General features: G+C 40.3%; 1 protein-coding gene across 2 annotated transcripts; it reads left to right on the top strand.

Annotated features, from left to right (window-relative positions):
- Positions 1-606: 606 nt before the first annotated feature.
- Positions 607-20,941, top strand: LOC149311788 (cystine/glutamate transporter-like). 2 transcript variants are annotated; one of them, XM_089527914.1, is made up of 12 exons: positions 607-994; positions 4,263-4,389; positions 8,524-8,639; positions 9,890-10,015; positions 11,487-11,586; positions 12,121-12,165; positions 13,037-13,160; positions 13,900-14,003; positions 16,224-16,320; positions 17,394-17,543; positions 18,689-18,866; positions 20,164-20,941. In XM_089527914.1, exons 1-12 carry the CDS (start codon positions 781-783, stop codon positions 20,226-20,228), a joined length of 1,446 nt encoding a protein of 481 aa, XP_089384040.1. In that variant the 5' UTR covers positions 607-780; the 3' UTR covers positions 20,229-20,941. The 2 variants fall into 2 exon arrangements, with proteins under 2 accessions (XP_089384040.1, XP_089384041.1); XM_089527915.1 differs by lacking the exon at positions 20,164-20,941 and having other exon boundaries at positions 18,759-18,845.
- Positions 20,942-21,222: the final 281 nt, after the last annotated feature.

Genomic DNA, 21,222 nt, shown 5'->3' with positions numbered 1-21,222 from the left:
AGCATCAGTTAAAAGGATATATAAAATCAATGCATATTAAAATCAATCAATCAATGCTTTAAAATTCATAATTTAAAAATAGTCTGGATAGGCCTGCTGGAAGAGACTGATGTTAGTATCATTTTAAACATAGGCACTATGTCCAAATGGGTGATTCTCCTCTTGATCACAACGATACAACAGACATATATTTAATAGCTAACTAGTTTGCAATACAGAGCTGGCAAATTTCTGGGAATTTTGAATCTCGTGTTTTAGCAAACACATTGTACAATGACACTCTTTTGTGGCCACATCTTCAAACATGTTGGCCATATTTTTAACAAAGATGTGTGGAATTAGACTTTAACTTGTGCTAGTCTAGTTGGCATTTTTTCCTGGTTTTAAAAAGACACATTCTAAACCAAGTAATGCTGCTAGCTGGTATTGGACTTGAACATATTGCAAAGAAAGCCAAGTAGCAAACATCCATTCAGGATGTGTGCTTGTTGTATGCAAAATTTGGAACTGGGCACCTTCCCCTCTTCCTTGGGATTTGGGGTCCGGCTTCCCCTCCCATCTGATATTTTTGTTTAAATATTTGTTTACTTCATGTTACTCCATGGGCTTCCCAGCCAAACTGTACTCTGTCTATTGAGCAAAGAGCAAGGGAGAAAAGGAGAGGGAAGTAGGGAGAGAGTAGAGCAGAACGTTCACCCAGGGGTCAGGAAAGGAACTCAGTTTGAGTTTAACATACAGACCACCTGTGGGCTTTAGTGAGAACACTGAGAAAGAAAAGAAATGGGAACTTGCAGGAAAAGGAGACCTCCAATAGAGGAGAAAGAGGCAGTTTTCTTGAGAAAGAAGATCACTCTCACCCGGGCCATTGCATTGGCTATAGGCACTATGGTGGGCAGTGGTATCTTCATTTCACCCAAAGGCGTGTTGAAAAACTCAGGCAATGTAGGGATCTCATTGCTCGTGTGGCTGGCTTGTGGGATCCTGTCTCTGTTTGGTGAGTGGATTATCTTCTTCTTTTTATGTGACTCTCTTATATTGATGCTTTTGTTCTTGTTTCCACATTCCTGTGCAACCACATAGCACAGCATCCCCATGTCTTTCTTAGAACTATCCAATCTCAGTGTGATGACAGAAACAGGAAATACATGTCCTGTTATGATGTCTAAGACATGTGTGCCAGTTGTTAGTATTTATGTTATGTATTAATGTGGGGACAATGGACAGTTGAGGACTAGAGTGTGGAAGGAACTACCTGAAACTAGGTATGTGAAGAATGTTTGTTAATATTCATATCCCCAATTTTAAAAAGGTATCTCAACACTCATGATGTCCTGCCAAGGAAAAGGAGACCAGTCACAGGATTCTTCACATTTCAGGACTTTGGGGAGGGGGATTGCTTATGCAAAAATGCACGTAGTTTTCTGGCACAAAAACAATAATTTATGAAAACATATTTTTTGGCAAAATACAGATTCTTACACAACAATGTAAGTTTTTGTGCAAAAAAGATATTTAGAGCAACTACATGTATTTTTTTCTGCACAAGAATGCATGTGCTTGCAAAAATTGTATAAATCCTATGAACTTTGTTCAACTTTATGCAATTTGTGCAAATACATTGATTTCTGCACAGAAGAACCACTTGTAGTTTTCCCCTACGTGTTCTGCATAAAAACAATATTTTCCTACAGAAATTCATGGATTTTATGCAAAGTAGGTGTCTTCTAACCCCAAATGTATTTTCTTTGCAGGAAAACCTCATGTGTTTTATTGCAAATGAATTAACCTGCAAAAGAAAATCCCAAAATACAAATAGTGCTTGAAAATTATACAGTTAGCCTTATATTCCTGTAGAGCAGAAAGAAAATTACTGAAATTATTCATTTATTATTATTATCAATATTATAAATATTAATATTACAAACAATACCACTCTGTCAATAGCAAAAGTGCTCCTTGAGTAGTTGTATTTTAAACAAAAAATTATAGCCATAGCTGACATGAAAGGCAATATAACAAGAGCCATTATGTTGGGTATAATGTTAGGTAGATTTTTCATTCTTTCACACATTACTTTTTTAACTCTAATTTTTCACTCATAATTCAAGCTGTCCTGTTTGTTCAGACTTGCAATATTGAGTAAAGGAGGCAAATGTGTGCCCCTCTTCATGTTGTTGGGCTTCAACTATAACAGGAAAGGGGGGAAAGGGACATACCTGTTGCTTAGCTATAGTTCTTCAAGAGATCATATCTACCTCATCCCTGTGCTGGCCTATCTGTGTCAGGATACTTGCCAAGGGCAAAATAGTACAGATTTACATATGCAGAGATATGTGAATAGATGCAAATTTGGGAAGAATTACTCTGCTTTACATAGAAATACAGTACAACGTCCATAGCCAGGGAGGCTGTATCTTGTGTTCCTGTATTGTCAGCTGCTGAGGTGAGACTCACTGCTGGGCAACCACAAGGTCCATCTGTTCCCTTCAATGTTTTTTTAACAAGACTTGGGCAGGACAGTCCTACAAGCAGAATGCCTTTGAATAAATGTTTGTTCTATTTAAAGAAGTACATACAGCTACACTACCTGTATTTGCTTCATCAGACATATCCTTTGAAATGACCTTTTTAAATTTCTCACAGAACCAAGCTTCCAATACTTGGCTTGCAGTATAGCATCATTCTTGGACCTTCTGGTGGTGACTGCAATTGTTTGTACTTTACTTACATGCATAGGATTAAGCTAGAGTCTACTGTTTCTCCTTCTCAGCCCCCATCTACTGACCCCACAATCCAGACAGACTTCTTCTTCTTCTTCCTGCATCCATCCATCTACACTTTATTTATTTCCTATTTTTCTCCCAGGCTGGAACATCCATCAAGCCTGGTTCATTTCCAGAGCTGGGGCATTGTTTGTTTTTTTAAAAAAAAAATAATTTGTTACATACAGTCAGCCTTCCATATCCTTGGATTCTGCATCCATCGATTCAGCCCTCTACCACTTGAAAATGTTTAAGAAAAAATATCCAAAAGCAAACATTTATTTTGTCATTTTATATAGGGGACACTATTTTACTATGCCATTGTATATAATGGATCTTGAGTATCCACAGATGTTGGATACCGAGGGCCTACTGTATTACTTTTCTGAATTAACCCAGGTTTTGGGGTTCAATTTTTTTACCCAAATTTCTAGACTTATACATGAGTATATACAGTATGAAAATGAGTGAACATCTCCTAGAATAGTATACAAAGGGATCTTGCAACACGTTAGTTTCAGTAGTGCAACGCAATCCCTTTACACACTGATTTTCCAGACTAACATGGCTATGTTTTTGAATTCCATCATCTAGAATAGTCCTCAAAAATCAATGTTTCAGGAATGAGGTATAAATATCACTTGTTAACATTAATTTTATGGCTGTTGCTTATTCTTTTTTTGTAAAGATGACTGCATTAGTAATGTCATTACCTGAAAAAGTAACACATTATGGGTACACATTATAGATGATTTTGAAAGATGGGCAGTGAAGAAAAGTGACAGGAAGACAATCAAATGTGGTGCTGAAAGAGAGTTCTATGGATACCATGGACTACCAATAAAATATATAAATGGGTCTGAGAACAAATCAAGCCTGAACTTTCCCTAGAAGCCAAAATGAGTAAACTGAACCTGCCATACTTTGGACACATGATGATAGGACATGACTTACTGGAAAATACTCTAATAGTAAAATGGAAGACAACAGGAAGAGAGGAAGACCACATTACAGATGGATCACAGACTGAGTCCCAGTCCTGGGAAAAGAGTGGGATACAAATAAATATAATAAATAAATAAATAAATAAATAAATAAATAAATTTACTGAATAAAGATGTAACAGCCTTCGGTTTGCAAGTTATGGGCCTGTATTGATGACTGAGTCTCAGGGAGGTCTCCCATAGTTGATTGAGATAAAATAGACAGATATTACAGAATACACACACACACACACACACACACACACTTACGCGCACACACACAATAAATACACAACAATAAATACATACACCTCCTAATCCAATGTATTTTCAGTTATCATCAGTAGAACTGAGCTCAGAAAGTTACTCACTGAAAATTTCATGAGGATTTGTATAAAGGCTTTAACAATGCCAGCCTATAGCTAATTACTCAAAAGTAAGTTCCATTGATTCAATAGGACTTAATTCACAGATAAGGTGTGGGGGATTGCAACCTAAGTATCTTGCTTTTTTTTAGGTGCTCTGTCCTATGCAGACCTGGGCACAAGCATCACAAAGTCTGGGGGGCATTACATTTATCTTCTGGAGACTCTTGGGCCCTTACCAGCCTTCCTAAGATTATGGGCTGAATTCATTATGATCCGGTAAGGGAAGCTTTATTTTCCGTTGTTGTGTTTAAAAAAAAAAGTGGGGGGAATGCCAGACTGTATGGAAGGGTTTTTTATTGGGAGCTTTGTCTCTAAATCTCCCCATTGTGGGCATGTTCCAGCTGTGTTTTTAGAAGCAGCCAGCTGGTGAACGCAGCACCACTGAGATCTAACAAATGTTGGGGAAGGGGGAAAGGACTGCAAAAGACATCTAAGAAAAATGTGGAGTAGTGGTGAAGAATGAACAAAAGAAAAATAATAAAGTGAGCCCTGGGCTGGGAGAGAATATCAAAATATCAACAACAACAAAATTGCCACAAACCAAAGTCTATCTCATCCAGGCCTAAAACAATATTTTCACCAATATGCAGAGATTATTGTACTTTTTGCAATAGAAGCCACCACCATAATAAAAGCTTTGTAGCTCTATAGAAATCAGGTTGATATATGATCTACCCTTCCCCCCAACCAACCCAGAGAGCTACTAGATAAACAGAACCGTCTGCCACTGAACATCTGGGAGCTGAGGAGAGGGAGTTCACAGCTTGTTCAAGAGAATCCTTGCAATGGGAGGGCGAGGTGCTAACTACCCCTGCCCCATTTCACTGTCAATGCAACACAACAGAGTCTCTTTCTATTGACCATCACACAAAAGTCCGAACAAGCAGTTCGGAACATGTTCCCTTCCTTGTTTGTTTTGGACGTTGCCATAAAAGTCACAGAAGTTAGCAGCCAGAGTGGGAGAGAGATGTTCTTACCATCCCTCCAGATGCAAAGGAGGGGAGAGAGCAAGAGAGAACAAGCACACATTATAAAGGAACAGACATCAAAATGCTATAAAATGTATTTCAGAGGTGTAGCTATTTGTGTCTGATGTAATTAGCTGCCATTTGCATTTCATAATATTTCACAGCTTACTGAACATGTTTTTTCTTCTCTGGTCATGAACGTATTTGTATCTAAGAACATGGAATTTGGCTAAATGTTCCTACATTTATGGTAAACACTCCCTAATATGAAGTGAACCAAAGACTATACAGATAATATTTAAATTATGACCAAAAAACTGTATAGTATGTTGTAATGATTACAGTATACTACAAATTTAGGATTGTGTGATTATGTGCCTTCAAGTCATTTCCAACTTATGGTGACCCTAAGCCGAACCTATCACAGAGTTTTCTTGGCAAGTTTCTTCAGGGCATTTGTCATTGCCATCCTCTGAGACTGAGAGAGTGTGACTTGTTCAAGATCACCCAGTGGGTTTACATGGCCAAGTCCAGAGCCATAGTCCAATGTTCAAACCACTACACCACACTGGCTCCTTTAGGATATGGCAATGAAATGTAAATCCCTGTTCTAGGAGGATTATTTTGTGAAGAAAAATATCTGGGTTTTTGTTTTTTGTTTCTTGGGCAAAGATGTCTTTTGTAGACCTAGCATCAAAATGCTATCACAGGGGCAGTACAGACCACCCCAAAGGGGCAGCCTCCAGCACTCCTTTTTGCTCTGGATTGGGGTCAGGGCAGTCTCACCGGCAGCTCTCTGACCCCAATCTGGCATTTTTCTGGGCCATGGAGAAGCGGCAAAATGGCCCAGAAAATGGGTGTCCTTGGGGCTTCATGCCCTTGGACCGAAAGAGGAGAAAGGGGCAGTCGCTTTCTCCTCAGGATTATTCCTGCGGCCATGCGGTTGCTGCAGGAACTATCTGCTCCCCAAAAGGAGCTCAGTTTTGGAGCTCCTTGTGGTGACACCAGCGCGTCCATATGTATTAGGGCTGCAGAGTGTGCTGTTGATGCTCATTCTGCAACCCTAATTTTGGGTTTCAGATCATGTGTGGAGAAACAAAAATATGCAGACCACCTGAGCTGGAGCAAATTGGTCAGAACTTGGATGCAGCTGAAGAGTGTTAGCATGAGCACAGATCCAGGTAGTCAATAACCTGCCTGTTATCCGATCAAGCAAACTCCCTAGTCTGCCAGCCAAGGAGATAACCCACAGGGGTGACATATGGGAAGCTGTGTGGGTGCACAATCTCTGTGTGTTCCTGCCACCTGGCAGTGGAGTCCCTAGTGTTGGTGTCACCCGGTGCAGTAACTCATGGTGTCACCCCTCCCTTATTGACCTCCTCCACACCATACAGAATCCTTAGTAATGTTTGTTGTTTTTTGCATTAATATTAGTCATAAATCATAATTCCATGTATCACTGAATGTCATGGTAGCATAAAACAACTGGTGCAATTAAAATGATAACTTTAAATTACAATCTCTCTCTCTCATATATATATGTGTGTGTGTGTGTGTGTGTGTGTGTGTGTCCTTAAAGTGAAAATGTGATAAAATGTGATGTTTTTAAAGAAAATTTTTAAAAACTGAATTTTTACACTTTAATTTAAAAAAACAACTGTGACCTCTCCTTTCTCCTCCCACTGAGCCTCACCCCATGCACACCATCTGTTCGGCATTTTAAAGAGAAACAGGCAAACAGCACAGCCCATTTCTACCAAAAGGTAGATGTTTCAGGAGTTGTGGTGTCATCCCCACTTAGGATGTCACCTAGTGCAGTCTGCACCCCCTGCACCTCCCAAAAGACACCACTGCCACCTGGGGGTGAGGTTGGCCCTTGGTCCCTGAGCTAGGCCTAGCCCTGCATCTCTGCATCCCTAATGTCCCCTAAGAGAACTCCCATCAGAGCATCAATGGGGTTTAGTGATCCCCCCATTCCCCAAACTGTGACATGGGGCAAACTGTAAGGAGCCATGGTGATGCAGTGGTTAAATGCAGCCATTCACAGTCACAAGGTTGTGAATTTGATCCCAGCCAGGGCTCCAGGGATGACTCTGCCTAGCATCCTTCCAAGATGGCTAAAATGGGTACCCAGCTTGTTGGGGGCAATTAGCGTCCACACTGTAAAACACTTAGAGAGTTCTTAAGTGTACTGATAAGCGGTATAGAAATGTACTTGCTATTGGATCGTGCCCTATGCCACATCGCACACAAGTTGTGACACTATTTGGAACATCCAAAAGAAAACCAAGGCTATGCTATTATAAAGTCTTTTGAACATCCAAATACAATGCTAGCAATGGTGGGTGAACAAGATGGCTGCTTGAGCCCAAGTGCCAAAGGAGCCATAATGGACCTAATTTATACTCCACTAACTGACCTGAGTGGAAGCTTCCAATCTCAGGTCAGGTAACTAGCAGCATCCACTTTTGGTTGGCTCTGCCTGGCTGTCCCTATCTGAAGGGTGGGAAGGAGCCAGTCATGCTGAAGGGGGGAAATGTCAGCCCTGGCACTCTCGATGTAGAGCCATGGCCCAAAAACAGGCATTGCAGTTGACTTTGAACCCTCACTTCTGCACAGGGAATAGCGCGCACACAAAACCCACATATTTTTCTCTGCAGATTAATTCCTCTGCAACATTTTGGGACATTCTAATAGCTGGAAAAAATTGCCCTAAATTCTTGCAGGTCTGTTACTCTTCCTGCTTTGGAACAAATAGTAACAAAGATTAAATAGCAACAAAAATAGCAACAAAACAATTTGATGTTGCATTAGAATATGGTAAATTGTGGTGTACACCAGGGTTGGGGAACTTGTGGATTTCCAAAAGTACTGGATTTCAGTTCTCATAATTCTTCCTGAAGTCCAGAAACATCAGGAGAGCAATAGTTGCTCACCTCTCACTGAAATCACAGATTATCCTCAGACAAATGATACAAATGTATGGCTTACTCTCCTGGGATTCTATTTTAAGGACAAACTATGCTCACCATAGTCAGGAATTGATTGGTTTTTGCAACCAGAAATGACTTCCAGTTGTGACTTCCAAGTTCATTGTTCAAGTTTCATGTTTTGGGGGTTGGGGGAACATTGCAAAGAATTTCGAGAGGTTGAGAGACTTGAAGGATGCAAAAAGGATTGGGGACATACTTTCCACACCCCTTGTTAGTACCAACCATATTTTGTCTCATTTGGATGAATGGCAAACATTTAGTTCTGCATATTAAAAGTGAAAAACATACACGAGAGAGAGAAAAGGTAGCCAAAGAAGCAAAAAAGAAAAGGTGTGTGTGTGGGGGGGGGGAGACTGCTGAAAATCTGAAGTTTCTGGGTTTCATTGCAGGCCAGCAAATATGGCTGTGGTGTCCCTGGCATTTGGTCGATATATAATTGAGCCTTTCTTTGCCCCATGCCACGTTCCTCCCCTGGCCGTAAAACTAATCACAGCAACTGGAATCAGTGAGTACCAATTTACAATAAATATCTCAATGCCTCAATACAAACCACCCCCTCCCTTCCAACATTTCATATATGGAAACCAGGACACTTGTGAACAAGCAATATCAGAGTGTGGTCAAGATGACAAATATTATTTAAAAAGGATGACCAGACAAGCCAGGAGAGGCTGCAGCAGCTTACTGTTGCCGTAGTTTACTGGGAAGGGCAAGATTCTACCTCCTCCTCTCTTCTCTCCTCTGCTGAGTTAATTGAGTGAAAAGTACTATTGCACTTGGAACTCAGTTTGCAGTAATTGAAGTAAGTTGAGCACAAAGGAAGAATCCCAAGATTGTGGAGGGTGGAACCATGACTGTAAAAGTGGCACCACAATGCTAAAACTGTGTAATGGAGATAATTCTATTTCCTACTTCAGTCAATTGTCCACTTTCACCTAGAACAAGGGTGGGGAACCTATGGTCATCTAGATGTTGATGGATTTGAACTCCTTTCAGTCCAAGATTTAAAAATGGGCAATGGTCAAGATTGCAAGATCAGCAGAATGGCAGTTTGAGGCCCAGGTGCTGCATGATGGGGTGAGCTCCCATCACTAGTCCCAGCTTCTGCCAATGTAACAGTTTGAAAGCATGCAAATGCAAGTAGATAAATAGGTTGCACTCCGGTGGGAAGGTAAACAGAGTTCCATGCAATCATGCTGGCCACATGATCACAGAGATGTCTCTGACAATGCTGGCTCTTCAGCTTAGTAACAGAGATGAGCACCACCCCCTGTGGTCGGACATGACTTAACTTGTCAATGGGGAATACTGTTACCTTTAGTGGTCAAGATAGGGGTTGCTGTCAACACTTGGAAAGTCACAGATCCTCCACTTCTAGTTTTAATGTTTCATACAAAGCTCCTCTGTCTTTAAGGCCATCAGAAATGTAAGTGCAGCTCCTTCTGGGAAAATATGTGACAAATTTTATCTGTTGAATTTCTGCTTTCTGTGCTGGAATCGTGATCAAGGACTGTTTTTTTTTAACCTCCTAAAGAACAGAATTATTTTAAATATAAACTTGCTGGGAGATTAAATACTCTCATCCTGACTCATTCTGATGACATTAAAAGTTTGGTTGTTGTTTTTTTTAATTGAGTTGTCAGTGTTTTCAAAATGATATTCAAAGAAAATATTAACTGGTGTTTCACACGTGTAAAGGGAACAATTTACAGCCATTCCCATAGGTCTCATATTTTTTCTTTTTTTCTTTCTTAGCCCTAGCAGTAGCTCTGAACTGCTGGAGCGTTAGCTGGTCAGCAAACATACAAACAGGACTGACAGCCCTGAAGATGGTCACTATTGGCTTGATTATTGTTCCTGGAATGATGGCTCTTGGAAATGGTAAAACCAATCAGAACATTTCATCTGAAGTGAGATGGGGAAAGTGGTGGGTCCCTTGAAGTGGGACAGGTTCCAATCTGAAATGTAAAGGCTCTATCCAAAATGCTAAATCCTTTTGGGGGGCAGATTTCAGTACATTGGATAGCTCCCCATGGCCATCCAAACCACCAACAGGCATTAAATAGGAAAATGCAAAAGAAGGAAGGGAAGCGATAGGTGTCATTGTCGTCATCATCATCATCATCATCATCATCATTTCTTACTCGCCTCTCCACATGGATTGAGGCGCTGAACAACAACAATTAACAGACACACCACATCAATTAAAACAAGATACAGAAGAAGAGGAGGAGGAGGAAGAGGAAGAAGAGCGTGAGGACTGCCAGAAGAAAACAATGACAGAGAAGACCAAACACTAGATAGATTTGAATGGATTCAAATGAGAAGGATTGGATTCTTAGTTAAATTATAAGCATTTTTTCACATTTTCATTTATACATATGAAATTTATTTCATTTGTACATATACACTAGCAGGAACCAATTTTATGTAAATCCAGATAATCATCTTTGGGCCAGGATGGTGGCTTTGGGCTAACTGGGAAAGTATTTGTTGGTGCTATGTGCTTTCAGGTTGTTTCCAACCTATGGCAGCCCTCAGGCAAACCTATCATGGGGCTTTCTTAGCAAGATTTGTTTAGGTGGGGGTTGCTTTTGCCTTCCTCTGAAGCTTAGGGAGTGCAATTTCCCCAAGGCCACCAATGGCTATGGCTGAGCAGGGATTCGGAACCTAGTCTCCAGAGTCATAAGATATTTCAGACAATGGGAAAAAGCTGGGAGTAAAAGGCAAACTCCTGGCATAATTGTGTAATTGCACTGCATATTCTCAGACACATCGCGCTCATCCAGGATTTATTTCATGAAGATCCAGGAATGCTCTGGCAGCAAACCATTCATGTTGCAGGAGCATTCCTGGATCTTCTCGGGATAAATCCTGGATGAGTGCAATGTCATCTGAAAATCTTCAGCATGTCTGTGCGATTATGCCAGGAATATGCCTTTATCTCCCAGCTTTGTTCCTCTTCTGAAAATCTCCAATGTCCAATGCTCAAACCACTGCACCATGCTGGCTCTTTGAAATTCACTGGTTGTCAATATAAAGGCTGTTTAAAAAATAACAAATAATAATGATTCCAAGAAAGACAAAAACATATTCAACATAGTCATGTCCCAGGCATTCTTCTGGACTGTTGTACTGGTTACTCCCTCCTAAATTTGGCCCTGTGCTGGATTAAACAAGGGGTTGGGGTGGGGACCTGTGGTTAATGGAAATGCAGTCCAACAAATCTGGGAGATACAACTTCTCAGGCTCTGAACTAGATGGATGCTAGACTTTGGCTTGAACTACCAAGACTCTTCTATGTTGCTTCTTGCAAGACAAAGAAACATGTATTTCTGTCTATTTTCATCAGGTCAATATGAAAATTTCCAGAATAGCTTTGACACAACTTCACTGGCAATTGAAAAGCTGCCTCTTGCTTTTTATTCTGGGATGTTTGCCTATGGTGGATGGTAAGTCTCTAAGTGGTTCTTCCTTTCTCAATGGCTTAAAAGGCAGAAAGTAGGTGTGTACATTATTAGCACAAGACTTGACTTTTCAAATAAATGTATCCAAGCACTACAGAATTTGGTACTTTTTCCATGATATCTGTAATAATTGTAGATTTCTACAGTACAGATGATCAAATAGGGGCCTAATAAATGCTGGAGATTCCCTGAGATTCACAATGTAGTGTAGCAAATCTTCTCAATTGCAGTCCTTATTCTTCTTTTAAAAATGTAACATTCTAATTTTTATGATTCCAGCACAATCTAATGCAGTAAGTCTTGTTGTGTTCTTACTCCAGGTGAGTGTGCAAACCTATGAATAGATGCTTGAAAGCCACCATTGTGTAATTTAGCAGGACTCTTTTCTGAGTAAACAAGCATAGGACTAGACTGTATTTGAGTACTCCCATTTGCCTTGCAAGTCATTTGAATGTTCATGTTTTCTTACAAATGCTATATGCAAGTATTTGATTGTAGATTCCTCATTTCTTATTTCAGGTTCTATATAAACTTTGTAACTGAAGAAATCACAAATCCTAAACGGTATGAAGAAATTAAAACTGCCCTTGTGTGTTTCTTTTTTCTTTTTCTTTTTCTTTTCTTTTCTTTTCTTTTTACTTCAAATGGTTGCTTCTTATTCAGATTTCCAGTAATTCGTAGTTTAGAGATGGTTTCCTGCCAAGTGGTCTGGAAAGTTATGAAAGATATAAGTGATCAGCCTAGGAAACTGATCAGGTGTTAGGGAGAAGGAACCTGAGTCCTGTTCAGGCATTCAAAATAGGGTTAAACTGAAAGCACAAGGAGGGCTGGTGCATTGGCTCTGCTCTCTGCCATTATTACTCCCTTTATGTAGAGAGCAAGAGACAGGCAAATATGGATTCTATTAAGCATGGTAATTTTCCATACAGTCCAGAATCCTAAAAATAAATAAATCAGGGTTTCTCATCATATGGGGAGTTGTTATGCATAGAGGATGTTCTCTTTGTGAGTGAAGAGGAAGAGGTTACTTTATAAATAATGAAATGAGTACTGAAGCAAATTTCTTCTGAAACATAACTTTCCATGCTCTTGTAGTAGACTTATTTAGCAACAATGATTTAGTATACAAAGGAGCTTGAATTGCCCTTTTCATTTCTCACAAGGCAGCATGACCTTATGTGATTCAAAAGCAACTTAAATACCAGTTGAGACCTAGCCATCCAGCACAGAGGGCCCAGTTCATCTCTTTACATACCAGTAGACCTGCTGGAGTAAGGAGCCCTGGCAGCTGACCAAGCAGTCCCACAGGCTGAAGCCAAGCCTGATGAGAGTCATAAGAAGTAGTTATTTACTTATAAACTCTTCTTTGAATACCACTGCTAGTTTCTTACCTTATCATTTCCTTTATGGAAAAATATGGGTTTTTTGTCTTTAGAAACATCCCATTGGCTGTCACAGTGTCCTTGACTGTTGTCACAGTGGGTTATGTCCTTACTAACATATCTTACTATGCAGTCCTGACACCGGAAGAAATTCTCAACTCTGATGCAGTAGCTGTGGTAAGTTTAAAGGTTCTCTTGATATTTGTATTTTAAACCACTATTTCCCAGATTGGAAGAAGGGGAGGGGGAACTCTGTAGAAGGCAAAGTACACTGGCTTAATTTTAAAAAACACACAGATTGTACATTCTGCTGCGTAAAGCAGACATATGTTTTCACAGGCAGTGAAAAGGAGTGCAGGCGTATCTTTCCAAACAGGAGGGTTTGATTCAGAATCTTTAATTGGAATACACTTTGTTTTTTCTGACTTGAGACCTCTCCTCTTAGTGTAAAGTGATAAGCTGTCTCACAACCATTCATTATTAGGAAAAGATGTTTGTTTTGATAGGCCTTCAGTCTGTCATCAATTTGATCAATATATCTTTTAAAATCCCTTAAACTTTATGGTTATGCATACAGAGAAGGGGAGGATTGTGTTTATATAGCAAAATGAAGTGCTTATGAAACAGATTTTAAAAATGTGTCTAGTTTTTTTTCCAATGTGGCCTATATTCTGTGGTTCTTTTTGGTTTTTTGGTTTTGCTTTCCCTTTTTATTTTAGTGATTTAAAATTATTTAATGCTGTTTTATAGCAGTCCTGTTGTTTGCTGCTGTGAATACTATTTGCAAGAAAGAAAGGCTATACACTTTAAAAAATAATAATGATAATAATAATTTTTCTTTTAGAAACACATGTAAAAATACATATAGGGAAGGGGACAGCAATTGGCTGAGCAGGTTTTCTTTCTTTTCTTTCAGAGCTTTGCTGATAAAAATTTCAAGAGCATTTCCTCTGTGCTTCCCATCCTTGTAGCGCTATCATGCTTTGGAGCTTTGAATGGAGGGATTTTTGCTGCTTCAAGGTAAACATTTACAACTTTGTCTGCTAGTTATTAGAACTATGACCTAAATCCTGTTGTTCAACCAGACTAGAATGTGTGACCCTATAAATGAGATATTTCCAGGACACTTTGTCCTTGAGTGCCCTGTTGAAGTCTTGCAGGCTCAGGTCCATGGCTTCCTTGATTGAGTCTATCCACCTGGAATGCAGTCTTCCTCTTTTCCTGCTTTCTTCTGCCTTCCCTAGCATTATCATCTTTCCTAATGAGCCATGCCTTCTCATGATGTGACCAAAGTACAAGAGTCTCCATTTAGTCACCTTGGCTTCTGGGAAGAGTGCATGCTTGTTTTAGGACCCATTTATTTGTCTTTTTAGCAGTCCACAGTATCCATAGAACTCTTCTCCAGCACCACATGTCAAATGGGTTGCTTTTCTTCATCATCCAACCCTCACATCCATACATAGTATCTTTGCACTTCAAGGTCTTGTCTAGTTCTTTAACAGCTGCACTTTTTAGTCATAGCTGACTCAAGTAAACTCATTTAATCAATGGGATTAACCTATATGTCGATTTACCTTTCAACAATTGGTTCATGGGTCTACTCTAGTCCTGACCTGGCAAGGACAGTCCCAAATACTCTTTTGTTATCTCACTTTTACAACTGCATTTAAAGTGTTCCAGTTTCTCTCATCTCCTCTCACTTTCCCCCTTTCTCCTCAGCTTACTTCAATTGCTTCAGATTGAGTTGAAACTACAAAAATAATTTGCACTCAAGGGGTGAAATAAACTGCTCCTGACAAAGCCAGACTGAGGCCATGGCAACTGCACACTGCGGCCCTAATCTGCCTTTTTGCCAGCTGAAAAAAGAGCAGCAAAGAGCCACTCCTTTTTGCACTGGCAAAAAGCCAGCTTTTCTGCCCCACTGAAGACAGAAGCCAGCTTTCAGGAGCTCTGGCAGCATGTGGCATGTAAACGCCACGCCATCAGAGTGCCTGGAAGCCAGCCCACATCTGGGCAGCCGGGTAGCTGAAAGCTGGCCTCCGGGAGGCTTCAGAGCATGCAGCTTCAAAATGCTGCGGTCTGAAGCCGTGCAGATGGCAGCCCAAAGGGGCAATATGTTTCACCTTAACTCATGGCAGGGGAAGAAGAAGAGGAAGTGTTGAGTCTAGCCCTTCCCAGTAGGTCCAGGTCAAAGCCAACTGCTGCACTCTTTCCTAGCTTGTGTGTTCTTCTTCATTAATGATTTGTATCTTGACCACACTCTCATATTGCCTGGCCAAAGATCTTCAGGTTTCCATCCATGAAAACCTGGAGGCCATGCAACAGGGGTCTGGCCTATATAAATTTCAGATACTAGTAAAATTAGAGCTTGGGGAAAAATTAGGTTCTTTTGGACTACTTTCCCAGAACCTTCCAGCCACTTGTAGTCTGAACTAAGGGACTATTCAGACTGCCCCTTTTTCAGCTGGATCGGGACCATGACAGCCTCATGACACAGCCCCAATCTGGCCTTTCCAGGGTGCGAAAAAGACCCACAAAAAGCAGCTTGCTTTTGCACCCTGGAAAGGGCGCCATAGCCACAGTGACGTGGCTTGGTGGAGCTCCTTTGGCACTGTGTCGTATGGACGCAGCGACGGAGGAGCATCATGATGTTGTGCACCGTGTGGAATGGTGCATGGCATCGTGGTGCCCTGGGAGGTGGAAGTGGGGCATATGTCGTGTGGATGAGATGCCCCGACTCTGCCCCCCAGGCCTGCCTTTCAGGCCAGTCTATACAGGACCTAACTTTTCCAAAGCTCTGACCAAACTGGAACTGTAGAAGCAAGGAGGGGAAACATTAATCTTTTCACAACTGCTTCTTTTCCACAGAAATTGCAATTGTTATCCCCATTTAACAAATGCATGCAAAAGTTCAGCTTCAGAAGTGTACGTTTTTCTGCACATATTAACAGAAAGCAGTTTTGAAACACTGGCAAACTGTGGTGATAGAAATTCAGCACAAGTCTAGAACATCAGCATTTCCTCTTTACAGATGACACTTCCTAAAATATATTTTATCCCTCGCCACTGCCCCTTTTAAAAAACAAAACTGGAATTTCTAAAATGAAGCATTTTCTTTACACAGTACAGATCCCTGCAGTAATCCTTGTAGGCTGTGGGGAAGCTTAACTCAATGTCTGACCACCTCTTGCTAGTGATAATTAAATATATGCCATATTTAAAGCTGGCTTTGTTCTACAGGATGTTGTTTGCAGCTGCACGAGAAGGACAGTGGCCAGCTCTCTTTTCAATGATACACCTTCAAAGGCACACTCCTCTCCCAGCCCTGATATTAATGGTATGAGCTTTAAAGGGTTTAGAATGATCAGAAAATGGATTCCGCCACCTCCCAAATCCTAAATGGAAATGAGCAGCAGACATTTGGGTTGTTTTTTGTTTGTTCTTTTAAGGATAGTGCATTATGATTGCGGGAGGCTTAGGCTCTTTTTTCCAATGAGAGGCCATAAAAAGAACATGGTCTTCTAGTGGTGCAATCATTTTGTCCTGCTTACCCTTTCAGACAGTTCACATAAATGACATCCCACCAACTAATATATTCAAACTCAAATTTGTCCTTACAAGCCAATCCAGTATGCATTGATTTCCACAACTCTCCTGTGAACGGGATTTAAAAGAAAGTCTTCACAAGAAGGAAATCTGTTTATGCAAATCAGTTCCATTGGGCATCATAAGGTACTAAAATAGTGGGACAGTTTTAGACTATGATTAATAAGGGGAACTTCTCCAATGGACATGAATGAAATGGTTTTGTATTTTGCTGTCCTATTTTTACTCTGCAACCATTTCCCCCCCAAATATGTTGTTTTTAAAAAGATTTTATTAAAATACCACTCAGTAAATAAAATCATCTAAAATATTACAACAATACAAACAATATCATAACAACTTTCATGTTAGGGATCTGGGTCAGTTCTAGAAGATTTACCTTCCTTAGCACAAGATTTTGTTGTCATAATGTCTGACCAGACTCTAAAATAGGATTAAGGTGGTCTCACAATTCACAATATATTCACAAATCCAGTAAGCGGAAGCCATTTTTCAACAAAAGTACACCAAACTGCCAGTATAACTTACTACTTTCATATTATCTGACAGATTCTCTAAAAACCATAGTCCCCCCTTCCCCCCCCCCCCCCCAATTCTGTTCTTCAAAATGTGTTTTTAACTATTTCAGGTTAGTGGCTTAATTGGACTGGTGTTTAATGCTTGTTAAAAGTTTGTATTGCAGATTTTTTTTTTTTAGCTATTCTGTTTCAACCTACAGTGTAAGCTGCAGTGGGTTCCATACTGGGAGAAAGATAGCATATAAATCAAATAAATAAATTGATCAACTTTTCTTTCTGTATCCAGTTGCCATTGGTTTATTTGATGGTGTCCATTGGTGACCTCTATGGGTTGTTGAATTTCTACAGCTTCTCACGCTGGTTCTTCATAGGTCTTGCTACACTAGGCCTCATGATACATCGCTACCGGCATCCAGAGGTGCCCAGACCCTTTAAGGTAAGAAGGTCAAGACTCAAAATACATCAGGGAATGGAAAGGGTAGAATTAATGTTTCTTTGCTACCTGAAGAGAGATAAATGCACATGGAGGGAAAAGTTATGCAAAATGCCAAAAACATAACTGGGCCAATTGTTACCCAAAGAAAGGTTGGGGAGTGCTGTGGATGTCCCCACCAATTATGTCAGCATTATTTTAAATGTTGAGAAAATTAGCTTTGCAAGAGGCTGGCTAACCTTTAGGACCACTGGCACCTTTGTACCAGTAATACCAGTAATAACTGAGGAGAACTCCAGGCTTGGGTGAATTAAGAAGATTTTATTTAGAAAAATGCAGAGTGGAATCACACACACACAATAGCAATTCACATGGACACAGTATTCAGAGCTAACCAAAATGGAAATATGGAAAGTGGATGGTGGATGGTGGAGTTTGAGGGGTTTAAAGAGGGTGGTATTTACCTGTCTGCAGAATAGACCACGGAACGGAGTGGCTCAGACTGAGGTCTGAGGGCAAAACAGCTCAGACACAGAACACAGCCTGGGACAACTATGTGTGTACTGTAGAGGCTAGTTTTTTGCAAATAATATACATACCTGAAAACTAGCCTCTGAGGATGTGCTGTTTTGCAAGGTAACAAAGACTTGATGTGATTTCCCAGCAGTTGGCAACAGGATTCCAGACTGGTGGATGGCTTTAACTTTAGGGTAACAGTGACTGGATTAGGACAACTCCAGGCATTGCATAAAGGGAAAATATCAATTAAAATAATCAAGCAGAACACAAAACTGGCAGTATGTAAACCGGACAAGAACAAAAGTAAATCACGGATTCATAAATACCCAGATGCGGGAAAGTGGGAGAGGTGTCCACAATAACGTGTCAACAGTTATTAAAATGCCATGAAAAACACCTAGCTCTTTTCCATGCTTTATTTCAAAACAAAGGATGAGTTGAAAACATAATTTTGAGACCACTGATAGAAAACATTGCTCAGTATACAGACAGGTTATGACTCCTTCCATCTCCAAGACTAAATTGATATATTACATTTGGACTACTCCTATGTTGAAACCAACATGCTCTGTTGCTTGTATATGCTTGGAGCAGACCTTTTGGCTTCTTATTCCTTCCTCTTGACTTAGGTGCCTCTGATTATACCACTGGTATTTACCACAGCCTGTTTTTTCATTGTGGGGACATCACTGTATTCAGATCCTGTGAACACCAGTATAGGCTGTGCTGTAACTCTGTCTGGCTTGCCTGTCTATTATCTGGTGGTTCAGAAAACAAGAATACCAAGGTGCTGCACATCCAAGTTCAGTAAGTATGACCAGCAGTATTCGTAAGGTTTGAGGAGTCCCTGTACCAAATGTTCTCCTGCCCCTCTTCCCATTGATTTTCTGCTCTGTTTTCTCTTTTCTCCATCATCCCAGTTGCTTCCTTCACTCCTCGCCTTTTTTTTTTTTGCTACAGGGTTAAGCAATAGGAGCCCTTTTAAAGACTATATACAGAGGTTGACAGATGTTCAAGGCCATGGATTCACTTGTTATTCAGGGACATAGCCAAGGGGGGGGGTCCTTGGAGTCCGGACCCCCCCTTCTATTAGATAAAAAAGAATGGTGTGTGCTGCTGCGCCGCCGCACCCAAGCCCCATTATAATGGTGGCACTTAGTCTGGACCCCCTCTTCCCAAAATCCTGGCTACATCCCTGTGTCGTTATTATCATCAAGTCAACTCCTATTTATGGCAATCCAATGAATGAGAGACCTCCAACTCACTGTATCAACAACAGACCTCTTCAGGTCTTGCTTACTTGAGTCTATCCATCTGTAATGCAATCCTCATCTTTTCCTACTGTTCTCTGTCTTACCAAGTATTGTCTTTTTTGGTGAGTCATGTCTTCTCATGGTATATCCAAAGTATGACAGTGTCAGTTTAAACATAGTCATGTTAGTCTGGAATATCCATATGCAAAAAGATCTTTAAGCACATTTGAGACTGTGTGAAAGAAGCTGTAGCATAAGCTTTCATAGACTTGGACTACTTCCTCAGATGCAAGTTGTGAAAAGCAAGTCTACAAAAGCTGATGCTACAACTTAATTCACATAGTTAGTCTCAAAGGTGCTACAAAATCCCTTTGCATGCAGTCTCAGTTTAGTCATCTTGGCTTCTAGGGTAAGTTCAGGCTTGATTTGCTCTTGGACTGTTGGCACACTGCAGAATTAATGTAGTTTGACATTTCTTTAACTGCTATGGCTCCATCCTGTGGAATGCTGGGATTTGAGGCACCACAGCTGACAGAGAAGGCTAATTTTCTCACAAAACTACACATCCAATAATTCCATAATATTGAACCTTGTCAATTAAAACTGCATTAATTCTGCAGTGCAGATCCAGCCTTGGACCCATTTGTCTCTTTAGCAGTCCACAGTGTACAGCAGTTAAATCTGTGTCAAACTACATTATTTTTACAGTGCAGATTAAACCTTGGACAGCACAGGGGCCATAATAACCCTTCCCTGAATGTCTCCTTTTCTGCAGACAAGTATGAACATACACAGTAAACAGCCAACATTTCAGACTCAAAGTAAATCTTCCCTCTGTTACATTTTTTTAGATTCTATGACAGTGAAACTGCAGATCCTGATGAAGGTGGCTAACCAGGAGGTCCAGACTTACTGAAGGAGTTGTGCCATCAAGCAAGGAAAACAGCACCATATACAGACTTTCAAGGAGCCTTCACATGAGTTTCTCAGGGAGCTCCTCACAATGCAACAGTGAGGAACACACTTCCAATCCCCTTTTGATGAAGCAGAGAAAGAGCTTTGATAAGCCATTCTTCCCCTACCTAGCATTTTATCTTTTTTTTTAAAGGAGCACATGTGATGAGTGGTATCTTCTGTACAACAGCTTCAACGAAGACATTATAGTTTTGCTTATTTTGCTAGTTTTTGAAGCTTAGTTACAAAAGCAGATTAATGGGCCAAACTAGTGTCAAACCCATTGTATACTGAATATTGCAATATTTTAAAACCTGCTGGCCAGGGAGATATCTTGTTCACTTCTGTCTGAATGGGAAGTGAAAACAATAGGTGGAAATAGAAAACTAAGCATTAACTCAATGTACTACAAATGAACTGAATGTTGCCTAAATACAGGCCATTTGATGATTCTGGGTAGTCCTATGCACTCTATGATGTCCAATACTATGAAAGATGGAAAAACAAAACTTGCTCAATATGACTGGACACAATATTCAAATTACAGTGGGCCCTTGCTATCCACTGGAGTTTGGTTCGAGGTCTACCACCTGTAGCTACCAAAATCTGCGGATGCTCAAGTCCCATTATATACAATGGCATTGTAAAATGGTGTCAATAAAATGGCAAAATCAAGGTTTGCTTATTAGAATTTATTTATTTTTTAATATTTTCCAGTTGTGAATGCTTGAGTCTGTGGATAAGAAATCCATGGCTAAAGAGGGCCAACTGTACAAGAGTCAAATTACAAGAAAAGAGATTCCAAAGAAACATTAGGAACAACCTTTTATTACTATAAAAGTGGTTCAGCAATAGAACAGATTGCCTTTGAGGGTGATAGACTCCAATCTTTGGAGGTCCTTAAACAGTGGTTGAATGGGCATCTTTGAGCCCATCTGCACTGCAGAAATAATCCA

This window comes from Sceloporus occidentalis, unplaced genomic scaffold, assembly GCF_023333645.1.
Source record: "Sceloporus occidentalis isolate IW3139 unplaced genomic scaffold, rSceOcc1.0.p SCAF_5, whole genome shotgun sequence".
Lineage (NCBI taxonomy): Eukaryota > Metazoa > Chordata > Lepidosauria > Squamata > Phrynosomatidae > Sceloporus > Sceloporus occidentalis.
The sequence above is the reverse complement of the archived record's forward strand: the minus strand, read 5'-3'. Positions and strand labels throughout refer to the sequence as shown.

Coding starts and splice junctions, on each gene's coding strand:
- LOC149311788 (XM_089527914.1), top strand. CDS start 781: ATGGGAACTTGCAGGAAAAGGAGACCTCCAATAGAGGAGAAAGAGGCA. Junction 4,390..8,523: donor GCTGAATTCATTATGATCCG/GTAAGGGAAGCT, acceptor GTTTCATTGCAG/GCCAGCAAATATGGCTGTGG. Junction 16,321..17,393: donor TCCCAGCCCTGATATTAATG/GTATGAGCTTTA, acceptor TTCTGTATCCAG/TTGCCATTGGTTTATTTGAT.